Genomic DNA, 27,981 nt, shown 5'->3' with positions numbered 1-27,981 from the left:
TATATTCCATAATCTTGGGTTAAAATCTTGGGATATCTTTATAGCATTATCAAAAACCATGTTTCTGTTGCTATGTATGTACCCAGCAAGAAATATCCTTATTAATAAAATAATAGTAATACTAATGAAATAAACACAGACTCTTGAATTCACAATCATGACAATGTCATATCTTTTTCATTTCATAAGCATTATATTCCATAATCTTGGGTTAAAATTTTAGGATATCTTTATAGCATTATCAAAAACCATGTTTACAGTAAAGTTAGATTTGGCTTGTCTACGTTCCTAAAGTTGGAGTATGAATCACAAATGGCTCAACCCTGATACTAACTTATGATAACTAACATTTAACAGCCCTGAGATACTGAAAGCATTGGTCACTTAAATGTTGGAGAGGCCTATAAGTTAACAGCATGTTGCCTCAAGTTTATCTTTTTTTTGTTTTACTTGCAAATAATATATTCAATTCATGATAATAATATGTAATATTGTGTTCCTTTATCCATTTGTTCCCTCAAAAGTAAGTAGTCATAACATTATGTTCACTATACGATATGTAAATAATCAGATTTCATGTTTGTTATTTTTTACCTGAGTTTGTTATCAGTAATTATATATACATATTAAGTTATGTTAGTTTAATGGTATATTTATGCTCTAATGTTTCACTACTTCATGCATGGACACAATTATGATATTACATCCTCTCTTTATCTATTATATAATATATCTACTAATATTTATCATTCATAAATCATATCATGTATTGTTTGCTCTTGTAGCCATTAATTTTTCAAGAAATATTACAATTACATTTTCTTTGTTCATTATACAACATATCATCCTATATATTTTCCTATATACTCATCATTGAATAATATGCTTTATTCTTTTATCCAGTAGTTTTCTCATATGTAATATAGTATAACATTTACATTTTCTTTGTCAATTAATAAATGAAACATCTACAGTCATTTCCAAATGTATCATATATACGTTTTTTTATTATTTTTTTTAATCAATTCGTAAGAGCCTGATGTTGCCATCGATTTACGAAGAAAGTCGGCTCAATTGTTACTGTAGCGGCATTTCTTCACCCTAGGTCAGAAATATCAATGCTCGAGACAAGTATTGACTTCACTGACCCATTAGGAGAAGCAGGGGTTACGAAGGCTGCTCGGGAAATTCCCTACCCCATTTAGGCCGAATGTTTTTGGTCCACTCACACCGGGGCATGCCCCTGCTCTTTTTCGAAAGATGTGGTGGGTTCTTTTACGTGCTCAAGGTGTTTGTTAGTTGATGTGATCGTTTTCATCCTCCAAGACATCGTAAGTATTCGGCCCCGTGTGGCACTGCACAACACTATGAGGGTAAACAACACAAAAATAAACAAACAAACAAACAAACAAGCAAAGAGTGTAGACTTTAGAAGAAAATTGTGCTGCAGTGTAAAGTGAACCAGTCAGAGTTGCGGTGAGGAAGGTGACCGGCTGAAACGTCAGTTTTCTTGAATAAAAATCTAATTGTTTACAACGAGTCTTCTTATTCATCCACCCAGACTCCTGTTCTCGGCCTCTTGCCAAATTTCTAGTTAAAATGTAATCTCCAAGCAGATCTACACGGGGTGCGAAAGTCGTAGCTGGCTGGAGCTTATCTGGCTGACTGGACCTTCTCTGGCTAACATGTGCGACTTTCGCGCCCCGTGTAGATCTGCTTGGAGATTAGTTAAAATGTAGTAGAACCAAGAAAATAAACTGTTGTGGCCAGAATGTAGACTGAAAGAAAAAAAGGCTTACCCGATGAGTGCGGATTGGACGAGCAGAGCCCCAGCGAAGCACAGGAACACGAGTCCAGGCAGGATGAACACAGTCACTCCGAACACGGTGTTCCACACGGGCACGAAGATCACTCCAGCCAGGCTCTCTATACAGGCTATCAGGGCAAACAGGCTGCCTGTAACGGGACAGGCAACAGTTACAGGTAACACTCAGGGCAAACAGGCTGCCTGTAACGGGACAGGCAACAGTTACAGGTAACACTCAGGGCAAACAGGCTGCCTGTAACGGGACAGGCAACAGTTACAGGTAACACTAAGGGCAAACAGGCTGCCTGCGGGAGGTAGAAACAATTTTTGGCCCCAAATCAAATACTGGCCACTACACTTAGTCTACTAATGACTAAATATTGAATTGGTCATCTTTAAAACCACATGTAGGACTGATAAACCCTGTGTTCTCACCCTGCTGGGTCTGCGGCACCATCTTGGACATGACCGCCTTCATGACCGGGCTGGAAACGGTCTGCAGGCAGCCGGCGGCCGCAGCTGGAATCACAGACAGAACATTGTTAGTGGCGTCGCGGTGGTGCAGCGGCAGGGTGTTTGGCCAAGAACCAAGAGGTCCTGAGTTCAAGTCCGGGGTCCCATGATTTGTCTAGCTGACGTTGTGCCCTTTGGAAAGGTACTTTGCACAAATGGAAATGAGTACCCAGCTTCGGTTAAGAACGTCCCTATATAGGATGGGACATTAAATGAAGGCCCCATGTTTGAGGAGAACCTTACCTCGAGCACGTAAAAGAACCCACCACGCTTATTGAAAATAGTCCTTCCCGGTTTGAGTGGATCAAATAAATCTGTCTAGATATGCAGCTTGTACTCTTGTTACGTCATTAGGTGGTTTACTGGGTATGCAATGCAATACAAACAAACAAACAAGGAATAGGTTATGCTGAGGTACATTTAAATGTAAGCGTTGTGTAAAGATAACTTGTGAGGATGCTTCTACAATATTTGGTGGCAAGAAGTTCCGCTCTACGACAGTTCTAGGGAGAAAATGAAGGCTCTGCCTATCCAATACCATGCCCTATAGATACAGTGGTCAATAATCAACCCACTGCCCCTACAGCCGAAAGAAGGAGTGTACGTAAAGTACAAGATGGAACGAAATGGAATGAAACTACAGAGAGTGCGAAATGGAACAACATGGAATTACTGTTTAACAGAAAGTGTGAATCCGACCTTTTCATCCCATTTCGTTCCATTTCGTTCCACTTCGTGTGTACTGTGTGTACACCGTAAAAACAACGGGACTACCATTCTTACCTGAGAAGAAGGCTGCGTTGCGGTTGGGAGCGTAGATGGCTAGTGCCTGTATAACCATTGCAGCACCACCAGACAGGAAAGACACCTGTGGAGGAGGAAGGATCAGTCTTGTAGCTACACTTAAAAATCTGATATACCTGTGCATCCCCCTCCCCCCCCCCACACACACAGGCACACACACACACACACACACACACACACACACACACACACAAACACACACACAGGCACACACACAGGCACACACACACACACAGGCAGACACACGTAATGCTATCATTGGCTGAATTGCTAACTGTGATGAACAGTCAGGATCGGTCCATTGGAAAACTATGGTGCACACTGGGAGAATATTAACGCTCAAAGTAGAAAATGCAGCACTCATCCTTGAGTAATTAAAATAATTGGGATATCTTAAACGGTATTCATCGGGGGGGGGTCGTTTGTCTGGGAAGGAGGGCCTAGGAGAAATTTTTTGGCTTGGGGGGAGGGCCTAGGAAAAAAAATTTGACCAGGGGGCAGGGCCTAGGAAAATTTGTTTAACCCGACCCTCTGACGGCCGGCCCTCCCCCCCCGATAAATATCGTACAGTCCCTTACCTGCATGAGTCCATAGGAGGAAAGGCATTTTCCGAGTATTTTGATCCCAACGACACCGATTATGAAACCGGCACAGGTGGCGACGTAGAAATATCCGAGCAGATCCGGAGTCCAGCAGAAGGGAGGGCCGATCACCGTCAGGGTGATGATCCCTGGTGAGGGGGTAACAAAGGTCTAAAGTTAGGGTATCCCTGGTGAGGGGGTAACAAAGGTCTAAAGTTAGGGTATCCCTGGTGAGGGGGTAACAAAGGTCTAAAGTTAGGGTATCCCTGGTGAGGGGGTAACAAAGGTCTAAAGTTAGGGTATCCCTGGTGAGGGGGTAACAAAGGTCTAAAGTTAGGGTATCCCTGGTGAGGGGGTAACAAAGGTCTAAAGTTAGGGTATCCCTGGTGAGGGGGTAACAAAGGTCTAAAGTTAGGGTATCCCTGGTGAGGGGGTAACAAAGGTCTAAAGTTAGGGTATTCCTGGTGAGGGGGTAACAAAGGTCTAAAGTTAGGGTATCCCTGGTGAGGGGGTAACAAAGGTCTAAATTTAGGGTATTCCTGGTGAGGGGGTAACAAAGGTCTAAAGTTAGGGTATCCCTGGTGAGGGGGTAACAAAGGTCTAAAGTTAGGGTATCCCTGGTGAGGGGGTAACAAAGGTCTAAAGTTAGGGTATCCCTGGTGAGGGGGTAACAAAGGTCTAAAGTTAGGGTATCCCTGGTGAGGGGGTAACAAAGGTCTAAAGTTAGGGTATTCCTGGTGAGGGGGTAACAAAGGTCTAAAGTTAGGGTATTCCTGGTGAGGGGGTAACAAAGGTCTAAAGTTAGGGTATTCCTGGGGAGGGGGTAACAAAGGTCTAAAGTTAGGGATGTTGACTAATTCTAAAGGTTCTCACCCAGGCTTCGGATCCCTAGTAGAGTTACGGTACCTTTAAAGTTTGGTGGAAATGGTGGTTTTGTGGCTATGGACTAAGAATCTGAAGGCTCTGGGTTCCAATCCCTAGCAGAGTTACATTTGTATGACACCTTGCGAGGTGGCAACTCTTGTGGTTAGGGTTGTTGACTACAAATCTAAAGGTTCTCTGGCATGTTATCATTTGTCACTATAGATTTATAGTATTTTGTCATTAATTATGCAAATTATGTATTAATTTTCAGAACCCTTTGCATTTGCATAATTGGCATATGATTATGTAAATCATCACTTCAGCTATCTACATACCAAAAATCATGACAATCCTTCTTGAGTTATTCTCTTACAAAGTTTGAGACAAAATCAGCTCCTGCAGTTCAAAAAAGCCACTAGGGGGTCCAAATCAACCGGACCTACAGTATTTTCCATCCAAAAAGCTTAGCCCACCACTAAAAAATCATTACCATAGCATGTTCAGAACACCAGAGGAAGTTCCCCTGCAGTACGATGGAAAATTGCAAGGGGGCCCAAAATCCAATCATTTCGAGGTTTCACAAAGACCTACCCATCTACCAAATATGAGAACAATACATCCAGGGATTCTAAATGAGTTATGGTCTTAAGTTCCTGTGGAAACATTCCTGTGCAATTCCTAGAATTCTTGCAAACTGCACACAATATATATATTATATATATACCATTAGGCTCGCCCCTGAGGCGTCGCCAAAAAACAAAAGAAAGATACCTGGCGCTGTGGCGTACACCCCACAGCTCAGGAAGAACGCAAAAAGGATCGCCCCAAGTTTCCACTGACGTGTCTTAAAGGAGTGCCTGACCAGTAGGACCATCCCTGAGACGCTGGCTAAGGAGAACACCTTGGAAAAAGGCACTTTGTTTGTGAGTAGTGTAATATAATAATAACTTTATTGCACAACAATTGTTTAAGGTACAAAGTATGGCATTCACTGGTACGTATATATATATAGAGAGATAAAATTCTATTGGGCTAATTCGTCTATCTTATAAAATATGGTAGTAGTTTGGGATGACAATGGGATTTTACAATCATTGGAGGAGTTTCTAACATCTACTATGTATATATAGACATTCTTTGTGGCGCATATTGAAATTTGTGCATGAGTAGAGGACTCCCCTAGCTTTCTCAGACTGATCACACTTCGAGTCCACTTGCAGGTTAGCAAAGAATAAGTTGTCTTGTAAATAATAAACTGTGTTTAGCAGGAAGCAGATGTGACGTTTGTCTTATAAACCAGCAGACAACCATGTAGTGTGATTCTCCCACGAAGCCCTCAGACCGTATGTGTCAATAGGGGACGGAGAGTTTTTGATCGCCATCTTCTAATGCATGGTTACCGAAGCTTTTCAGACAGCGTTCTGAATACGTTAGTCTGTCAAGTTTGCATTTCTAACGCATATCCCTATACCCCGTTTGTGAAAATCCTGGGTTTATATTATCCCGTGAGTTTATGTGAACCAACGTTACCACAAATTTTTTAAAACTTACATTTACTGTAACATCTTCTCCCAAGGTTAGCCCTTCAAAATATGTGTGGCTTTGACCTTTGCTGTGCATCTGCCAAACCAACAAATTTATTTATCTAATTATTTATTACACTTCTCCATAAAAATGGAAGGCATGACGGAACAGGTGTACCCGCCTTTTCAAGGCCGCCATGCCGAAACATACAAAGTTATATACAAATCAATCAAAACATAATAATACAATATAAATAACCAATATAAATAAATCAACATAGAATTCAACTTAAGTCAACTTAACAAGATATACAATACAAAGGTAGACTGAGATGAATTAAGGAAACAGCACAAGATTCATAATGAGGTATACTTTGAACATTCAAATAAATGAATATGAATACATCTTAGATAAACACCTTCTGGCCCTGCCGTCTCGGCCGGGTCTCCTTGATACCGAAGATCCCGTAGAGCAGCGAGAAGGCGACCAGGCCGACCGCGAACCAGAACGGCTCCTGGAACCCGAGAGGCGCACCAAGGACGCTGAGCCACAGGTTACCTGTGAGAACACCTACAATAGTGGCAACACCTGTAACAAAACAATAAACACCTGTAAACAACCTGTATGTATGTACATCATCATCATCGGTATTAGCTCGTGGTCGAGCATTGTATTCGTTTCAAATAGACGGCTGCCTCATATAGGTTAACATTGTTCTTGGGTGAAAGTGTCTGGTGTGGCTGCCCAAGCCCAGGGCAGTGTGGAAGAGTCAAGGGCATTTTGTACAGCGGAGGGTGGGTGGAGAGCGAGGCTGGAGGAGCCGCTCTTTACGTCTCTGTCGCTTGGTTTCTTCTTTGTGTCTGCGCTGGTTTTCCATGTAGTCTGTCCCCAGTGTGATGCTACGCCGCCACTAAGTGCAGTCTTCGGCCAGAGTCTCCCAATTGGCATGATCAATGTCACAGTGGAGGAGAGTGGCCTTAAGTTGGTCGCGGAATCGATGCTTGGGAGCTCCTCGCGATCTTGTGCCATGTTCAAGTTGCGAAAACAGGATCTGGCGGGGGAGTCGAGCTGCGGGCATTCTCCTGACGTGTCCCACCCAGCGGAGGCGATGTCGTGCCATCGTAGTCTCGATGCTGGGGAGGTTTGCTCAAAACCATCCTAATCCTCAGCGGGGGTGGTTCCTGGTATGTATGTACATGTATGTATGATATCACTAATTAGCACAACCCAAACGACCTTACCCATGCAGCCCTCCAGAATGCCCATGCGGAAGGCGCGGGGGTTCCCGGGCTCCGTGATGTCCGTCAGGTACGCGAAACAGCCGCCGTACAGCGTGGTCCAGCTTCCCAGCATGCCGTACAGGAGGGCGCCTGGGGGGATAGAAAAGGGTCAAGTCAAGTCAAAGGGCAAAGGGCAAAAAGCCCTCGGGCTGGAACTCTTACTCTTAGCAAACTTAGAAAGTTTGTAAATCCGCTGCACTCCACTATAGGACTCTCAAACATGTGACATATGTAACTGAGAAAGATAGGAGTACCGATAGGTATCAATTATACAAACGAATACCTAATTTGCATGATTAATGGCAAAATATTATGATTCCATAATGGTAAATGATGGTGATTGGCATTCTTGCTGCATTTGGAAGTAGATGTGGACATGAAGAAATACAAATGAGTTCCTCGTTTACATAATCTATGAGCGAATGCAACAATAGCCTTCTTTGCTAATATAAGACTTTAAATTTATACTTTACACTTGGGTAGAGAAGTTGGTCAACTGACATAATTTATGCAAATTAGGTCCTTATTTGCATAATAGATTGAAAACATTTATGATATGCCACTCTAAAAGGTTAACATCAGTCGGCGAAGGTATGGGTCGTGGGAAGTTTATTTATTTATTCATTTCTTAGAAGATACAAACTACTACTAACAGTACTACTACAAATACAAATCACCAACTGTTCACCGACCTGGGAGGAAGATTTGGAGTGGGAGGTTCAGGTAAACCACAAGGGCCGAACAAACCGTTCTGAAAAAAAAGGAAAAGAACTCAACTTAAATCAACAACGTCACACACCAGGCACCCAAAATTGACCTTGACCTTCCCAAGACCTTTGACCCACATGCCAAATATCTTTTCAATCCATCCGGAGTTTCTTGACTTATGCTTTCAACATTAACTCCAAAAACACAGACATGCCAAAAACTTGAGACTCCATTTTTCATTTTACGTCCCTTCCAAAAGACGAGTGCAGCCCCAACCCAGACGCCCTACCCAGGACCTGAACCAGGGTCTCCCAGTTATCAACTAATTGGAACCAGGAGCTCTGACTATGAGGCTGCAACAGAGACCTCCCTATTTTGTCCATGAAATAAGTTTTAAAAAATTGCATTATTTTGCTTGAAGAATAGAAATTGAGACTCACAGGGCCAGAGCGCCGATAAGCGGTGTCACGATGGTGACCTTGCGACCGACCTTGTCGGACAGGGGGCCCAAGATGGCGGCGATGAGGAGCGACGGGAGGGAGGAGCAGAGAGAGATGTACGTCAGCCAATGGGACGCCTCTGCCTGGATCGCCTGGCCGCCCTGAGAAGGAAATGCAAATGTCATCACACTATCACGTGTTGCCTTGCACGGAGGATGGTGTAAGATGGTACAAACCCCTGTATCTGTCTGTATCTGTATCTATATAGCCGGTATAACCGCCATTAGACGTAACACAACCCCTCATCCTGTCGAGTTGCAGGGAGCTGAGGGGGGATACGCAGGGAAGCTGAGGGGGGATACGCAGGGGAGCTGAGGGGGGATACGCAGGGGAGCTGAGGGGGGATACGCAGGGGAGCTGAGGGGGATACGCAGGGGAGCTGAGGGGGGATACGCAGGGGAGCTGAGGGGGGATACGCAGGGGAGCTGAGGGGGATACGCAGGGGAGCTGAGGGGGGATACGCAGGGGAGCTGAGGGGGGATACGCAGGGAAGCTGAGGGGGGATACACAGGGGAGCTGAGGGGGGATACGCAGGGGAGCTGAGGGGGGATACGCAGGGGAGCTGAGGGGGGATACGCAGGGGAGCTGAGGGGGGATACGCAGGGGAGCTGAGGGGGGATACGCAGGGGAGCTGAGGGGGGATACGCAGGGGAGCTGAGGGGGGATACGCAGGGGAGCTGAGGGGGATACGCAGGGGAGCTGAGGGGGGATACGTAGACCACAAGGCTCTCTCTGAGAGGGGTAGAGTGACGGAAGTATGGAGGTTAAAAAATGATAAAAAAATAGAAACATACTTTAGACACTGTTTTGTTTCTCTGCCTGCCTGTGATGAATCATGTCCCCGCACCCCCACCCCACCTACCCCCTGTACCGAGTCAGAGCTGTTGTCGTCCCCCCCCACAGCCAGCCTGTGATGAGTTATGTGCCCGCACCCCCACCCCTCACCTACCCCCCCGTACCGAGTCCGAGCTGTTGTAGTCCCCCCCACAGCCCGCGTGTGATGAGTTGTGTCCCCACACCCCCACCCCTCACCTGCATGTACCCCCCTACCCCCCGTACCGAGTCCGAGCTGTTGTAGTCCCCCCCACAGCGCGCCTGTGATGAGTTGTGTCCCTGTACCCCCCTCACCTACCCCCCTACCCCCCGTACCGAGTCTGAGCTGTTGTAGTCGCCCCCACAGCGCGCCTGTGATGAGTTGTGTCCCCGTACCCCCATCACCTACCCCCCTACCCCCCGTACCGAGTCCGAGCTGTTGTAGTCCCCCCCACAGCGCGCCTGTGATGAGTTGTGTCCCCGTACCCCCCTCACCTACCCCCCTACCCCCCGTACCGAGTCCGAGCTGTTGTTGTCCCCCCCACAGCCCGCGTGTGATGAGTTGTGTCCCCACACCCCCACCCCTCACCTGCATGTACCCCCCTACCCCCCGTACCGAGTCCGAGCTGTTGTAGTCCCCCCCACAGCGCGCCTGTGATGAGTTGTGCACCGTGCCGTTGCCCAGGCTGTAGTAGATGTACTGCTGCTGAAGGGGGGTGATCATGATGGTGGCAATTCCCTGCAAACACAACACAAGACAAGCTTTACTTCACTTGATTTTATCATTAGAAAGATTGTTGATTGACAATACAATTGTTGATATATCATATACACACAGACATGCGGAAACTTGACCTGTCTTCCCAAGACCTTAGTCTGTGACCCACATACCTAATATCATAATGGTTGTATTATCCATCTATAGGTTTAATAAACTGACCACAAATATCCGGAAACACACACAGACGCACAGACAAAGATGCGACAAAAACTACACGTCATTTTTTTTAATGGCGGTAACAATATGTAATGAATAAAGATCTAGTAAAGGTACTTCAGCAGTAAATGTGTATCAAAACTGAGCCTCAGTATAAGTTGTCCTTTTTCCGTTTGACCCACCCCAAGCAGCAGGATGGGTTCCACTGTCACCGGGCAGTACGGTTTGACCTTCACTAGTCCAAGGTCGTCCAGCAGCGGGGTCGAGTTGCTGACCTTGACTCTTCTGGATGCCATCTTGGATTCTCTGAGATCTTCTGGAGGTCACCTATATAATTGTCCTGCAATAGAAACTTTACAGATAAAGAAGTTTTCAATTGATGTACAGAAAAGTACCACTCAAAAGTTTTAATCACTAATTTATTATTAAAATTAAACTGTTGACGCAAATTTCAAACAGATTGTGTTGTAAGCATCCTTCAACACTAAAGGTGCATGAATTGTATGATTGACAAATATAAAATTTGTAACTATGAAGCCCAAAATCAACCTTGAGCTTCGTAGAAACATAATTATTAGAAAAACAATACCTCCATTTTCACTGAGGCAATTAGTCAAATGAGCTACTTTATGTAATAATTTATGAGGCCTGAAATAGATTTTTTAATTCTTTATCTATTGGTTCAGCATGTACATGCCAGGGTTGCCCAACTAGCTGGAGGCTATTACTTAAAGGGCGAACCCACGTTCGGTCATAGGACTGTAGGTTTCGAACCACTAACACCGGGAAGGACCCCTAAACTCTTTTCGATAAGTGCAGTGGGTTCTTTAACGTGCTCGATGTGTGGGTCTCCTCAAACACGGGACCTCCATTTAGCGTCCTATCCGAGGGACGTCCCTAACCGAAGTTAGGTTCTCATTTACACCTGAGTGAAGTGAGGAAAGTCGTATAAGTGCCTTTCCCAAGGGCACGACATTAGGGCGTATCGGTGGTTTCGAACCTGGGACCTCTCGGTTGTGGGCGAAACACCCTACTGATTGTGCCACACGATTATCTAAAATAGATATTAGATAAACTAACAACTGAACACAAGGACTGTTGTGTTGGTTTACCGTACTTACAAATAGGAGTTTTTCTCCCAGGGGCTGTACTTGATTCCAGACACTTATAATGCATGTGTGATATGCATGCACCACAGTTTTCAATCTTCATTCATTCAATCTTTCCTTCTTTCCATCCTTCTTTTCACCAGCCGCAGTGATTCAGTTTATTTGGGCCAAATTCTCACGGCACCTAAACCTGAAGACCTGTCTTCTACCTGTACCATTTCTACTTATCTGACTTTTTCTGGACAACACATAATGATTCTTCATATTACTGACATATAACGTTGGGTAACCTAAATTCGGGATTTTTCCGATAATGGTTGACTGAAATCAATCTAGCAGAACAATAAACCATCCTTTTTTTCTATTATTCTGTCAGTATCATGTACTATCTTTGCACTAATCATATATATGGTAGATTTTGTCTCTAGTCGTGCTGACACCATAATATTTCAACTTGAAACTACCGTCCGCCGCACGCACAATTACCGTGCTGTCGGACAGGGGGGCACATTAATTCGGGGGAGAAGATTCGTCTTGAATATCTTACCGCTAATCACATTTTATACAGCAGCTATTCGTTCCATCCTTGGCTTGAGGAGAGTGCTATGGATATAGACGTGTCCAAGTAAAAAAAATACACGAAAAAACGGCCGTACCGCACACATCAGGCCTACGGGAACAACCCGTGTGTTGAGTCGGTAGCTAAGACAATAATAGAACGTCAAAGTCGACATCCACCGTCATGGCAACGTGTACATTATTCATGGAAAGTTAGCCGGATGCTGTAGCATTGATAATACTACTATGTCCATGTATTCCTTGTTGTGTTAGGAGCAAACTTTGAGGAAAATATCGTCCTCAGTCCACAATCACACGCAACATTTAGACAAAAAGTGTTCCTCACAAACCTTTGTCGTCTGCTTGACAACAGGATTCTGGGTAATGATATGGCGGCGGGAAAATACACGTGCCGTAGGTTGTAGCAACAAAGAGGGGTTTTGATGATTGATCACACTTAGAGTCCAATTGCAGGTCAGCAATTTTAAGAAAATAAGTTGTCTTGTAAATGATTGTGTTTAGCAGGAAGCGGATGTGACATTTGTCTTATAAACCAGCCGACAACGATGTGGTGTGACTCTCCCACGAAGCCCTCAGACTGTTCCAATAAGGGACGGAGAGTTTTTGTCCTCGTCGCCTTCTAATACATGCTTATCGAAGCTTTTCAGCCAGTGTTCTGAATACGTTAGTCTGTCAAGTTTGCATTTCTAGTGGTATTACTGATGTTGCATCTAGCACATATCCCTAAATACCCCGTTTTCGAAAAATCCTGAATTTAAGTACCCCACGAATTTATGTTACCCAACGTTACATGCACTTTGTGTTGTTATTTCATTTTTCTTGCAAAGCCCAAACTGCAACCCTTGTCACAAGTTATTTTTGGTGAAATCAACTAACAAACACACCCAAGCTGGATGTAAACAAAGTAGGAGCACTTCTACATGTTTACACAACGGTGTCACATGTTCACACGTAACATGGTTCTACAATGATACAGGTTTATTTCAACTTACTGTGTAAGCAAATGCCCAGAACATTGATTTCGATGGTTGCAACTGTTTTGTGCTATTCTTGACAAGTTCTCAGAGTTTTCCCATATATTAACTAAAAAGTGAGGTCATGATTTTCAACAGTTTTGACCTGCCCAATTGTTAATAATTTTTACCTACCAACTACAATTCATAGCTCATCTTTTATACTTAATCTAATAAGTTAATTGCCATGAAAACACTGGACACCAATTTCATACATGAAATGATGATCATTTACTTATTAGGGATATATAAGCCACTGTAAGACAACCTGAATTGTTAATTTACTACTACCACATTCGCAAATCAGCAAAGATCTTTATCGACTGTATTTCATATATGCCACAGACTATACTAGACTCTTCCAACTTGTGAAAAACGAAACGTCCAAGCAAAGTCTAGCGATTGTAGAAAACGAGTGTTACCTGTACAGCTCTCCTGATGCGTGTGTAAATGAAGATGATATCTGATGTTGTTGTGTCAGCTGATACAACCTTTGTCCCCCGACCTACTTTACTGATGCCCCCCTCCCAGCTGGAAGATGCTTCAAGATTCCACTTGCTGAATAAATGTGATCACTTACTACTATAATAATTATAGTGATATTGAATTACAGTCCGTAATAAATGTCTAAATCATAAACCATGGTTAGACAACCCAAACTGTTAGTTTGAAAGATGCTTCAAGATTCAATTTGCTGAATAAATAATTAAATGTGATCACTTAATACTATAATAATTATAGTGATATTGAATTACAGTCCGTAATAAATGTCTAAATCATAAACCATGGTTAGACAACCCGAACTGTTAGTTTGAAAGATGCTTCAAGATTCCATTTACTGAATAAATAAGTGACGAAAGCCAAAACATACCCGATGGACTGAGCTTTATATAACTTTAAAGGTCAAGGAGACGACAAACAGTTTAATTAAGAAGTTTGACCTTCTTTCAAGGTAAGATTACGAGCTTAGATGCCGGCAGGTGACACAGATTCTACAGGTCGGGGTGAAAAGGTCACTGGTGTTAGCGGAATTAACCTGATAACGTTATTTAGTTTGATCGTTTGTTCAGTAACGGTTGTATGTTTGTGCTAAGTAGGCCAGCGAATGCTCGGGTAAACACATTCTATATAATGACATGTATTACTAATTCAGGCCATGGTGATTTGATTATATGGATGCACAAGCATCAATTATATTGTCTGTTTAAGAAAAGAACTTTAACAAAACCAGAAAATACAATGCTCGGTTTGTAAATTGAAAAAAAGAAACACATTAGCACAGCGCAGGAAAAGTTTGCAGCTTTCAAATACGATATGCAAAAAAATGACAAGATAAGTTCCTTTTTTATTGCCCCTAATGTCACTTAAACAGAACTGTTGATTTGAAAAAAATGAAATAAATACAAACTCTTCGATTCACAATCGTGACATAGCTTTTTATTAAATGACCGTTATAACTTGTAGTTGATAATCTTGGCCTAAAATTTCATGATATTCTGACAGCATTATCAAAATCTTTTATTTAGATGTTTGTTACCTGGTATGTAGCAAGTATTAAGTTGAATGTCAATTCATCTTAAATTTAAAATATTATTTGAAAGATAACTCTTATAAGATAACTGTTATGCACTGTTATAAGATCGTAACTCTTCGAAGTAAGATTGCCGTTGGCTTGTAATTGTTTTTAAAACGTTTTTTAAATCTGAACAAAATCACAGAATGCTTATACTAAGTTATAGACTTGACACAATTCCTCATGTGTTCTCTATCACTAACGGCCCTGAGATATACTGTTGTGTATAATGTAAGAATGTGTAGTGTTGCCGTGACGTAAGTGTTGCCATATAACATTTTTGCTTGTTTGTTTCCATTTACGGCTATGTGCGTTAGAACGTTCGCCGAACGTCAACGTTAAACGTGCGTGTTCTGAGAACGCCTTTACTTGAATAAAGACAGTTGATCTCGAGCATTGAAAGTGTGAAGACGTATATCATCTAGCTCCGTGTTGTGTCTTGTTCTCCGTCGTTCGTCTTCTCCTTAACCGTCGCCAGCAATATCCAGAACATTAGGGACAACGACCATCTCACCTTCCCTACATATAAGACAGTGTTTCTTTATGTGACACTAATAGAGGTCTAGATCTTAATAAAACAGTCCTGGAATACTGTCATGTACCAACAGCACTGGACACATGAAGTTAAAACGTTGGACAGGCCAGGAGCTGGACACCCCATATACATCATAAACTAGTATGTCATGATTTAATTTTTGCTCTAAGACTTGTTGTACTTATCATATAATGCAAATGATATGCAAATGATACATTTTCACTCACCCAAAGTCACTATCCAGGCTATCATTAGTTCTGTTGTTCCCTGTCACACTAGGGTTTAATGGATGCACTTGCACATTTTATATACGTTGTCATGAAATTATTCTACCCTGTTGTTGAAAATATCACAAATCAAATCTATCACCCATATTTTATATTAAAAATATTTTTACCTGCTAATTGATGAGTTTGTTATCAGTAAGATCCACCAGTGGAGTCTTCGTCTTTTCCTGAGTTCATCTAAGACTCTTGTTTTACTTTTTAATGATACACAGTACATGATAATTTGTATTACTCAACATTCTATTGTTTTATCTAATAGTATTAGTTTTCCCATATACATAATTATATCATATGGTATAACATACCTTTCATCATATACATAATCATATTATATAATTACATACCTTATCTACATCAGTATAATGTTTATTTTTGTATCAACTGCATTTTTATCATTTATAGTTCATATTGTCTTTTTTTCATCATAATATACTTGCAAATGTTGCCTTTCTAGTTCAGTTACAAAGTTGTGTTTGTTAGTTGATGTGATCGTCTTCATCCTCCAATACATCGTAAGTATTCGGCCGCTTGTGGCACTGCACAACGCTACAAAGTAAAGAACAAAGAAATGAACAAACAAGCAAATAGTGCAAACGTAAGAAGAAAGTGGGTTAATATAGAATAATGTTGCTCATGTTAAAGACAGAAGGGAACACTCAAAAAACATGTATTTGACCTTGAGCAAACTTGGAAAATTCTTAAGCCACAAAAATTTCATTTGTTGGTTCTCAGGTTTTCAAAGATGATATAAAACAGAATGGCCAACATGAAACGAGAGTCTGAGACTTACAATCTTTGTACATTCTTTATACACACAGTTTCAGGGAATTGATATAGTAGTCTGATTCAATTTTTCCTTCCAGCCCCCTACAATGTATCTTAATGTTGGCCTCTTATTAAAATTTTAGTTTAACCTTCTCCCTGCTGCCTAACCCCATAACCAATACAAATTCGGTGCGAAACGGCTACCTTAGCAGGCTGAAGGTTAGAATATCTGAAAACCAGGGAAACGAACTGGTAACGAGTTTTAACTAAGTTATAATATATTTAATAATGATTCCTTTTGATCCTTGACTGTGTACTGATAATTCTTTCTATCTGCCTTTAATGCCCACGGTCTTGATGACGACCATTTTGGCATGTTGGGAAAGTCGTGTAAAGTGCCTTTCCCAAGGTGACACAGCAGGATTCGAACCCGGGAGCAAGCTGCCGTTGCGCCACACGACCCCACAACTATGTAGTTATTATTGTGTGTATTGTATTGTTCAAGGGAACCTGACTGTATCCACTGGTAGAATAAATAGATAAATGTATAAGAAATGACAGTCTTACCCGATGAGTGCACTCTGGACGAGCAAAGTCCCTGCGTAACACAGGAACACGAGTCCCGGCATGATGAACAGCGTCGCTCCAAACACGGTGTTCCAAACGGGCACGAAGATCACTCCTGCCAGGCTCTCGATACAGGCAATCAGCGCAAACAGGCTGCCTGTAACGGGACAGGCACAGTTACAGGTAACAATCAGGGCAAACAGGCTGCCTGTAACGGGACAGGCACAGTTACAGGTAACAATCAGGGCAAACAGGCTGCCTGTAACGGGACAGGCAACAGTTACAGGTAACACTCAGGGCAAACAGGCTGCCTGTAACGGGACAGGCACAGTTACAGGTAACACTCAGGGCAAACAGGCTGCCTGCGGGAGGACAGAAACAATTTACTGAGCTGCATACATCTACAAAATCAGGACCTAATAGTCAAGCGCCATAGAATTGGTTAATATGTTATGTTAATGATGACATCATTGTTAGATGCATCATGGTTAGGATCACGTGTTCTCTATGATGACGTCACGGGTTGTGACGTAGGTCAGTCACTTCCATCATGTTGGCTCCGCCAGTTGTGTGATTAAAGCTCCCAAGTTGTACTCAGCGTCTGAGTTGCTTACTAGCGCCCTTGGCCACTTAATGGCGCAGTAGTCCAGAGGTTAGAAACCCTGCCTCTTGACCAAAAGGTTAGGAGTTCAAATCCCGTCTGTTGTTACTCACCCGACATGCACGCTACTGGAAAGGGTTGCAGTCCTTAGGACGGGACGTTAAGCCCTGGTCCCCTGTTGATTGTGCTAGCTAAAGGTGCTGCGGTAAAGTGAAACCTGTAAGTTCTCACCCTGTTGTGACTGCGGCACCATCTTGGACATGGTGGCCTTCATGAGGGGGGCGGGCATGGTCTGTACACAGGCGGCCGCCGTTGCTGGAGTTTGGGACAGAAGATTGTTATAAATAGGTCATGGTGAGGATTGTAATCAAGCAACAGTGACTTTTTTGTGTGTGTACATGTATGTGTGTTTGTCTGTGTGTGTGTATTGTGTATGTGTGTGTGTGTGTGTGTGTGTGTGTGCATGTATCTGCGTGAGTGTATGTGTGTGTGTGTGTGTGTGTGTATGTGTGTCATTTTTCAATACAAAAAATATCTCCGGCCCTGACCTGGTGCCCTGTAGGATCCTTAGGGACTACGCGACAGAAATCAGTCCCATTTTACACATTATTTTCAACCAGTCACTGGAGAGTGGACAGGTTCCGGCGGATTGGAGGAGCGCCTTTATCAACCCCATATTCAAAAAGGGGGATAGGAGTGCCCCATCTAACTACCGACCTGTCTCACTCACCTGCGTTTGCTGTAAACTGTTAGAACACATCTTATTGTCGGCCACTATGAAACACTTAGAAAACCATCACATTCTACTACCCACTCAACACGGCTTCAGGGCCAAGCACTCTTGTGAGTCACAACTGATAACGACCTTGTATGACTTAACCTCATGGTTCGACCTGGGATACCAAATTGACATGGCTATACTCGATTTTTCAAAAGCATTTGACAGTGTACCACATAACAGACTCATTCATAAATTACAGCACTACGGTATAAGAGGGGAAACCCTGACCTGGGTAAAGAACTGGCTGCTGGACCGGTACCAACAAGTAGTGGTGGACGGAGAGAAATCCAACCCCGTCAAGGTCAAGTCAGGAGTCCCGCAGGGTACTGTCCTGGGGCCCTTGTTATTTCTTATCTACATTAACGACATCAACAAGGATATAACATCACAGCTGAGGCTCTTCGCAGATGATTGTTTGATTTACCACTCCATACTATCTGACCAAGACCAATACATACTCCAAGGCGACCTAGACCAACTTTGCAAATGGTCAAGCACTTGGCAGTTGAAATTCAATGTGAAAAAATGCTCTATTCTACACATCCACAAGCCCAGAAGCTCACCAAATTTCCTGTACACAATGTTCAATGAACCCCTAAGCCACAACAACGAACATCCCTACCTAGGTGTCATTCTCACTCACAACCTCAAGTGGAAGGCACACATCAACGATATCACAACCAAGGCCAACAGAACCCTGGGATTCGTGAGGAGAAATATAAGGGGGGCAAGTAAAGAGGTAAGAGAGAAGGCTTATACATCATTAGTCCGCCCTAAACTTGAATATGCTTCCTCAGTCTGGGATCCACACACACTACACAATGCCCAGTCCAACACGCTAGCCACTAAGATAGAATCTGTACAGAGGAAAGCTGCACGTTTTGTCACAGGTAATTACAACTACACTGCCAGTAACACCTCACTACAACACTCCCTAGGTTGGGCCACTCTGCAACAACGCAGACACATTGCCCGCCTCACTCTAATGTACAAGGCAGTCCACAATCTGATTGCCATACCCACCGCACACATACTCACTTTCAACACCAACAGCACCAGAGGTCACTCACAGCGATTCATTACACTTCCATGCAAAACAGAAACTCATCGCAGCAGCTACTTCCCCAGAACGGTAATCGACTGGAACAACCTAGCTACCCCAACACCTTATCAATTCAACATCGGTAGCCAGTTTCAAATCTGGGTTGGCCAAGTCCCTTGGCCTGCCCAGTACCAACAATTAGTCATATAGAGAGTGTCAGGACAACACCCACTGTAGCCACATGTATATAGCACCGTTTGTTTAATACTCACTTATTTATATAGTTATTGTTGCGTCGATTTAGTTTATTTTTTTCGGATTTTCACCACCACCGCTGCAGCTGGGCGTGACCCTGTCACTTTATCCTCAACGCTATGCCCCTCGCGGGGTTTTGTTGAGTAATGTATAGAAGTATAGAAGTAGAAGTACATAGTTGTACTGGTCAAGTCCTGAAGATATGACAAAGTATTTTATGTAGGTCTGAGGTCTTTTTGTCGCACCATACATAGGTAGTTGTTTACAACCATGCAACAGGGTCCAACCCAGGTACAGCTGTGACCCGGCGAACGCCATCTTAGAGAATGCTGCACGGAAAAGAATTTTGCGCATAGCCGTATGCAGTTCGACTGATTGATAATAAGTACTAGTAACTGGAAGGACGTGCTACAGTTTGGGTTGTACAAAATGTTTTTCTGTCCTTACCTAAGTAGAAGGACACGTCACGGTTCGGAGTGTAGACGGCGAGCGCCTCGATAACCATCCCGGCTGCCCCGGACAGGAACCCAACCTGCGGAGACAAACTCAGGGTTTTACCTGGTCCTGAGGTTCCGCACTCTGCCCGGCCAGGTGATTGCAATTCCAGTCATACAAAATAACATATAAACAGCTTCAGTTGTTTAACTAGTATGTCTGCTGCTCATAGCCAAATCCTCTTGAAATATATGTGAATAAATACAATAGAATACGTTGATGAAGGTTAGACATCCATGTAATAAGATACGCCAAAACTACTTACTCAAACAACTGGATAAAATTTTGAAACAGTCAGATATATAGACGTTTCAAGTAGCATCCACTACTTTTCATCAGTGACTCTGAACGACGAAAAGTAGTGGATGCTACTTGAAACGTCTGACTGTTTCAAAATCATTTCCAGTTGCTTGAGTAACCGTAAATGTATCTGATGAATCTTGAACACTTTCATGCATCGTTCCATACGACGAGAGGCATTTTCCCAGCAGTTTGATGCAAACAACACCGACCACGAAACCGGCGCAGGCGGCCGTGTAGAGGTACCCAAGCAGTTGCTTGAGTAACTGTTATTTGGCATATCGTATTACCTGGATGTCTAACCTTCATCGACGTAACAATAGCAAATAGAACACATCTTGAACACTCACATGCATCATTCCATACGACGAGAGGCATTTTCCCAGCAGTTTGATCCCGACAACACCGACCACGAACCCGGCGCAGGCAGCCGTGTAGAAGTACCCGAGCAGGTCCGACGACCAGCAGTAGGGCGGCGCGATCACGGTCAGGGTGATGATTCCGGAGGACGTGATGTAGATCCCGCTGTTCAGGAAGAACACGAACAGGATCACCGCCAGTTTCCACTGCCCTGGGGTGGTGATGATGATATTTTGTGTTATTGATAAAATCTACAGGTTAATTTCGGACACAACATAAAGAGTAAGGATTCTGGAGATCGTGGTGTAAATCCCGGTGTTTAGGAAAAACACGAACAGGACCACTGTGAGTTTCCACTGCCCTGGGGTGGTGAGGATACTTTGTGTTAGACATAAATTCACAGGCTGTTCATTCGTTTTATGTCATACCTGGGCTGCGCAAATGTTCAATACGGGTGTTACGGACCGGATGATAACTTTGGGTTATAAGCCAGTTGCATAATGATCAGTTACATATAAACCAGTCAGTGTAATAAACAAGTTAGTAATAAACCAGTTACTAAACATATCTTTATCTTTATCAAAACTTGCAACAAGACAATACATAGTGACACTTAACATTACAATAACATTGAACCCAACAATAAAACACTAGAGGCAATAAATCAGTTGCATATACACCAGCTACATAGAAACCAGTTATATAAACCAGTTACCTGTCTTAAAGGAGTGTCTGACGAGGTGAACCATCCCTGAGACGCTCGCTAAGGAAAACGCCTATTAAGAAAAAGCACTTTGTTTGTGAGTACCATTAGGAATTCCCTAGCTTACCTTAGGAAACGTGTAATGTGCTACGATTTGTGTATGAATGTAGTCACTCACTCACTCACTCAGGTCTGCTTGCTCCCAAAGGGAGCGTGGCGCCTTGGCAAACCCTTACAACTATATAATATTATAATCATTATATACATGTATGCACGACATGATGTATGTGTGTTTCTGCCTAACCAATAAATAAATGAATAAATAAACACCTTCTGGCCCCGACGCTTCGGGCGGGTCTCCTTGATACCGAAGATCCCGTAGAGCAGCGAGAACGCCACCAGGCCGGCCGCGAACCAGAACGGCTCCTGGAACCCGAGCGGGGCGCCGAGGATGCTGAGCCACAGGTTACCGGAGAGAACACCTACCACAGCGGCTATACCTGTAAACAACGACAACAACAAACAAATAGATAAACACCTACCACCACTGTGATACCTGTAAACAACAACAATAAACAACAAAATATACTGCACTGTACTTCCACCACCTTTTACCTACCCAGCTGAAGGAAGGTACCCATTTTTACACCTGGGTGGACAGAGGAAAGTCAGGCAAAGTGCCTTTCCCAAGGACATATCAGTTGCATGTCAAAGGAGTCAAACCCAGGACCTCTGGGCTCTGGGCCAAACACCCTGTCGTTACATCAACATTCAACGTTTAATTACAATTCAATCTCTTCAACTGGATAAGACACAGAGATTATTTCTGAATGTTTTGAGTGACATCCATCACTCTTCTTCAGCATCTCTACAATTAACTGGGCACAGGAGCCAAAATTATACATTTTTGGTCTGAGAATGGCCAAAAAATTATTTCTGGACAAAAAATTGAGATGCCTCCATATCTATATATATTCAACTATACATGTGTGCCAAATTTGGTGCTTATAGGGTGCTTTTAGACAAATTAGCACATTTTTTCAGCTATGACTAAATGAACTGGCAGAACAAATCAATACTAGCAAATCTACAACCCCAACACGATGCCACAATGTCAGGACCAATTTGGGTAAAACCCAAACTAGCCTACCCAGACAGCTCTCCAGAATGGCCATGCGGAAGGCGCGGGGGTTCCCGGGTTCCGTGACGTCCGTCAGGTACGCGAAACAGCCGCCGTACAGCGTGGTCGAGCTTCCCAGCATGCCGTACAGGAGGGCGCCTGGGATAAAACAAAAAGTAGGTCAGCTTCAGAGGGGGCTCCAGGTACATGATACCAATATGAAACTGGTATTTCTAGCTACATTTTCAGTGGACCAGTTTTTGGAACAATTAGAAAAACAAGTTCAGCACTGGCAGGCAGTCACACGTTTTCGGGCTTACTGATACTTTCTAAATGGATGGGCTGTCATTACTCTCTTTCTAAGACGATAGCTGTAAACTTTCTGGAAAAACTTGAAGAACGATGACACCACAAACAGTTGTCTTAGACAAGCTTGACTGTTAACTGTTCTGCCTTAAACGGTTCGTCCACCTTCCAGCTGCTTCTTTACAACCAAACTCCATCCACCCACCTGGCAGCAGGACCTGCAGCGGTAGATTCAGGTACACAACAAGGGCGGAACACACCGACCTGGAGACAAGGAGAAGTAGAGTCAATGATAATGCCAAAGAACAATGTCCCAACAGACTAATTGCAAGGACCTGCCCACCTTTGGTCACAATCAAATGTAAAATGCGGAATAGAGTCAAATAGTCATTTATATTTTATTGTGTTATCTGCAGTTATCATATCTTTTACCATTGTGTTTGAGGAGAGTTGCACCTCAAGCACATTAAAGAACCCACCACACTTATCAAAAAAAGTAGGAGTCTTTCTAAGTGTGGGTGGATCAGATAAATCTGTCCGGATATGCAGCTTGTACTCTCTTCAGAACAAGCCTGGTGTGTTACGCCATGAGGTGTTTTCCTGTTTACAAACAAACAAACAAAAAGCAATGATAATCAGCCTGGATTGATGTTTTTTTAAGTTCAAAGATGTACAGTGCTTCGCAAAGAAGATAAAATGAGGAAATGTTGAATAGATAATTTGGTTGGACTGCCAGGCTTGGACTCATCTAGCAAAAAGCTTTCTGTAGAGAAGATTAAACGGAGACTCACATGGCTAGAGCACCCGCAACCGGCGTCACAATGGCGACCTTGCGGCCGACCTTGTCGGACATGGGGCCCAAGATGGCGGCGATGAGGAGCGAGGGGAGGGAGGAGCAGAGCGAGATGTACGTCAGCCAATGGGACGCCTCCGCCTGGATCGCCTGCCCGCCCTGAGAAGGAGAGTCAGAAGTCATGACTAGTGCTACGTACCTGACCTCAGGTTCTGGTCTGGATTTGTAAGATGTGTGCTAGAAATTGGAGGTTTAAGATGGTTTAGAACAAAAAGGAGATGTTATACTTATAGACAGCCCCACATGTACAGCCAAGTGCCCGTGTCCCTGCACCCCTCCCCCCTCAAGATTCCCCCCCCCCATGCGTACCGAGTCTGAGCTGTTGTAGTCCCCCCCACAGGCTCCCCCTGAGGAGTTGTGAGCTGATGTTGTGCCGTTGCCCAGGCTGTAGTAGATGTACTGCTGCTGAAGGGGGTTGGCCATCATGATGCCGATACCCTGAAAAACGGGATGCAAGATGATGACGATGATGATTTCTGTACACAAAGTAAATTATCTATCACGTTGTGAAGATTGGTCAATCAGGCATTGAAAATGACATTGAAATACTCTTTTCAATGAATGCGGCGGGTTCTTTATCATGCTCGAGGTGTGACGCTCCTCAAACACGAGACCTCCATCTATTTCAATAAGTTCGTTCTTTAAGAATTTGCAGTAAATCTTTATCTAATCTTGAGAATCCGTGTCCTCTTGGACGCACCACAAAGAGCAGGATGGGCTCCACTGTCACCGGACAGTACGGTTTGACCTTCACGGGTCCAAGGTCGTCCAGCAGCGGGGTGGAGCTGCTGACCTTGTCTCTTCTGGGCGCCATCTTGGATTCTCTGAAGTCCTCTGGAGGTCACCTATATTCTGCGAAAGATAAACAATTTTAAATGAATATATAACATCATATCAAAATTTTAATATCTAATAACTTTTGATATTCCCATTGACCCAAATTCAAGACAGATTTCATGAATAAAGATCTGTTAGATACATACTTTGTTACACAAATTATGTTATCAGTCAAATTGATGAATCTAATCATTTGTTAACTTTTCCTCCTCTAGTCTAACAGCAGAAACACCTTAACTCGTGCCTAATTCTAAGATCATCCCCAAGCAACTTCTGTCTTCCTGGTCACCTTTTCATCCTGTAGAGTTTTTTGTGAATTGAGAAATATGAGATAATCTTGTAAGATTTTTATCATCCTATTCAACTCGAATTTTAACTATTTTTGTTATCTATTTTGTCTCACTGATCACTCCAGAGAAAAAGTCCCATTGATAGATTTTGCTTGTGCAGTGCACCCTACTTAATGCTCCGTGCTTGATTTGAGGTCGGTCTGTAGTTCCTGCTCTATGGAAAGTATATCAGTCTGTAGACTACAGATATAATGGAAGATTTTGAAAAAGATTATTGATAGAACAAAAAAGTTCTCAACACCCGACCAAAAAAGATTTGAAAACACCCCTTTGTGAACAATGGCACAGACCAAAAACACATGTTGTGCTGCATGTTGTGTCAGACCTTTGGACCAGCTGACCTACTTTTGTGGGAAAAGAATTGATAAGACGGCTGCGCGTGAGCTGATTGAGGGTCTGCATGGGGGTCCCGACAACGCTTTAGGCCGAATTCAGAAGAACCCCCTTCGTATTACGCTAAAATCAAGGAAGACAATTAAGCAAAATTTGGTCGCCTTGCTACAAATTACGTGACTAAGATGGCTTTTGCTACAAATTACAGGAAATAAAAATAAGCTACCTACGCCTTACGGAAAAGAGCATGCAGACCCTCCCGAGTAGTGTACATACTGGTGTATACAAGGTCGGCTGAGTGTGAACTGTGACAAAAATTACTGGTGCATCTCGCAGGTGTGCCTGTCATCACATGCCACGTTAACCCTGTATTGTCTTGTAATATTTTTTATTTCTATATTTGCTTTATTTCGCGCGTAAAATGACTGGTGAAGGTAGAGTCTTTGCAGGAACAAGTATTTCAGCCTCGCAAACCCCTTGAGGCACATTCAAAGTTACAATAAAGGCATTTCTTTAATCATTCATTCATTCCTACCTCCATTTATTTTACCCGGGTATTATATGCATGTGTGTGTGACAAAAGTTCATCAGCCGTGGGTGTTGATATGGAGCAAACCTAACAAACTACTCCAGTCACACCTGCACACACGTGCAAGTCACCACAACACCTTATTTGGGAGTCAGGTGACAGGCATCGTGCACTGTGTAGGGGACCTGGTCCTGATGACTTCATGAACAGTAATGGCATTGAAAGACGTTAACTGAAAAATCTCTTGTTCATTCAGTCGTCCTTCCCAAACAACACTGACAACAATACTACCTTCATTAACACAACAAACAAAAGTACATGGAGTTTTGCAAGGTCTTCGACAGCTATAAAGACAGACACAAGTTGACAAAATCTAAACTGCAACTCAATTTAGCCTGCGTACAAGTACTACCGGTGTAAAGCATTACATTTGAAACGTTATGTAACTTGTGAACCACAGTTAGACATTTCCCAAACGGTTAACGTTAATACCAAGATGACCGTGTTTGACTAGCCGGAAAATCTTAAATTCTTAACTTATAAAACCTCAGGCACAGAAGACAACATTTTTCGCAAGCACAAGCCACCAAGAGTTAAACACCTAGAGAGACAACAGCCTCGTATGAACCAAGCGTAACACAGCACCAAGAGACCACGTCTAGCGATATAATAGACGTTAAACAAGGACAACAACAACAACAACAACATTTAAGTCACAATATGCTCACAAAGTTGCCTTTCCATGTGAAAAAAAAACACGTCCGAGTTAAGTCAAGTACTTGAAGAAGACGAGTTTTACCTGTGCGGCTCTGCTCTGGCTCCTTGTGCAAAGACGGACCGATGTTGTTGTGTCAGCAGATGAACTTTGACCCCCTGACCTACATTTATGAGAAGTGCCCCCCTCCCCCCAACCCGAAAGATGCTTCGAGACGCCAAATTTCATTTCGCTGATTAACGTTACATACGCGATGAAGGACGAAGTTTACCTGATACACAGCTTAACTTGAACGTTACAGAAGCTGATAAACAGCGTAAGTAAGAAGTTTGACCTTCTTTCTGAGCAGGAACGACCTTCAGACGCCGGCCGGTGACCCAGATTCTGGCCAAGGTGAAACGGTCACCAGCGTTACGCCGGAAAGGGTAACCTGATAACGTTATATAAGTTATCATTGCTCAGGACGGTTGATGGCGCGTCTGTAAGTAGGCAAAGGAATTTTATATAAGGCCATATGACATATATAAATAAGGATTATAATGCCCACACGGTTGCCAGTTTTGACCGTGCTGTAGTTGATGCGTGTAGCAGAAGCGCCACTTTGCGACATGTAGGCGAAGTAGCTACCTCGTGAAACTCGGCGGGCTATACCAAGTGCCAAGAGCACGGAAGTAAAGAAGGGTGCGATTTTCCACATGCATCCATTTCCAAATCAGCAACGGTGATTTAACCAGGGAATGAAAGAAAGTAGGATGTCATATTGGACAAAGCCAATACAAAGAATTCACTCTAGCAGTCTATTTTCGAGATATATGAACTGTATTCGGCAACGTAGGCCTGCTACACCTACATTGAGGCTATTAGTATCGTCTGGAAGTTCGCATTGGATCTTACTGTGGGATTTTACATTTATAAAAAGGGGACAGGATATATAGAGGAATATCCGGTTATACAATACTTCACATTCAGTTTGACTATTATTGGCTGATTGGCCATAATCTGAAGAGCTGCCTTTTTCTCGTTCAGAATGTCTAATAAAGTCTAAAAAAATGCAGGTAAAGAGATGATTTAAACACGTTGTTACCCACTCATTTTACCGCCACTTTGGTACGGTCCTGAGTTTCGCGCCATTTCCTTTTGCCATTTCTGTCAGCCAAACGTTTCCAACAACAAACGACGTAAGTATGCAATGTTACAACAGTAACTGTCACGTTACTAGTGGTCCTAAGACAAACCTCAAGGAGCATTTGACCATAAACTGGCATCTGTAAAACCTGTATGTAACGTTATATTTGCTCGTTGTCCAAAGGTGTAGGTTTTTCGAGGCCTAAAATATACGGTCCATAGGAGTACATCATTACAGAGACGATATTTCTGCTGTGTTTATTTTGATGCTACGGGGGATATAAACCCTGTCTACATGAATCAACGTGGCACGATGGTCTGTTTCGCAGTAGGACCGGAACTCAGAGGCGTGCACAGATTGTTTATTTTCAGAACGGGTACGCTAAGGAGATAACGTTACATGACAGATATGAATGTATAACATACTCTCGAAGCAGAGGTTAGTCATCCTCTGCCCCGTTCTCCACTAACTTAGAGATGGCCGACGAAAAAAGGGGCAGAGGATAAAAAGGTCACG

General features: G+C 43.2%; 2 protein-coding genes across 2 annotated transcripts; both read right to left on the bottom strand.

Moving 5' to 3' along the window:
• Positions 1-148: 148 nt before the first annotated feature.
• On the bottom strand, positions 149-26,546 carry LOC136444959 (proton-coupled folate transporter-like). Its single transcript, XM_066442753.1, has 13 exons — positions 26,424-26,546; positions 24,276-24,427; positions 23,885-24,013; positions 23,514-23,674; positions 22,928-22,986; positions 22,447-22,575; positions 21,627-21,796; positions 21,309-21,369; positions 20,584-20,804; positions 19,886-19,970; positions 17,592-17,675; positions 1,800-1,956; positions 149-1,365 (listed from the first exon to the last, which is right to left on the bottom strand). The coding sequence occupies exons 2-13, from the start codon at positions 24,387-24,389 to the stop codon at positions 1,296-1,298; spliced, it is 1,440 nt and encodes a 479-aa protein (XP_066298850.1). The 5' UTR covers positions 24,390-24,427; positions 26,424-26,546; the 3' UTR covers positions 149-1,295.
• On the bottom strand, positions 2,030-6,549 carry LOC136444982 (proton-coupled folate transporter-like). The gene is made up of 6 exons (XM_066442812.1): positions 6,512-6,549; positions 5,341-5,470; positions 3,703-3,854; positions 3,104-3,188; positions 2,243-2,326; positions 2,030-2,112 (listed from the first exon to the last, which is right to left on the bottom strand). Exons 2-6 carry the CDS (start codon positions 5,441-5,443, stop codon positions 2,030-2,032), a joined length of 507 nt encoding a protein of 168 aa, XP_066298909.1. The 5' UTR covers positions 5,444-5,470; positions 6,512-6,549.
• Positions 26,547-27,981: the final 1,435 nt, after the last annotated feature.

Source organism: Branchiostoma lanceolatum, chromosome 11 (genome assembly GCF_035083965.1).
Source record: "Branchiostoma lanceolatum isolate klBraLanc5 chromosome 11, klBraLanc5.hap2, whole genome shotgun sequence".
Taxonomy (NCBI): Eukaryota; Metazoa; Chordata; class Leptocardii; order Amphioxiformes; family Branchiostomatidae; genus Branchiostoma; species Branchiostoma lanceolatum.
The sequence above is the reverse complement of the archived record's forward strand: the minus strand, read 5'-3'. Positions and strand labels throughout refer to the sequence as shown.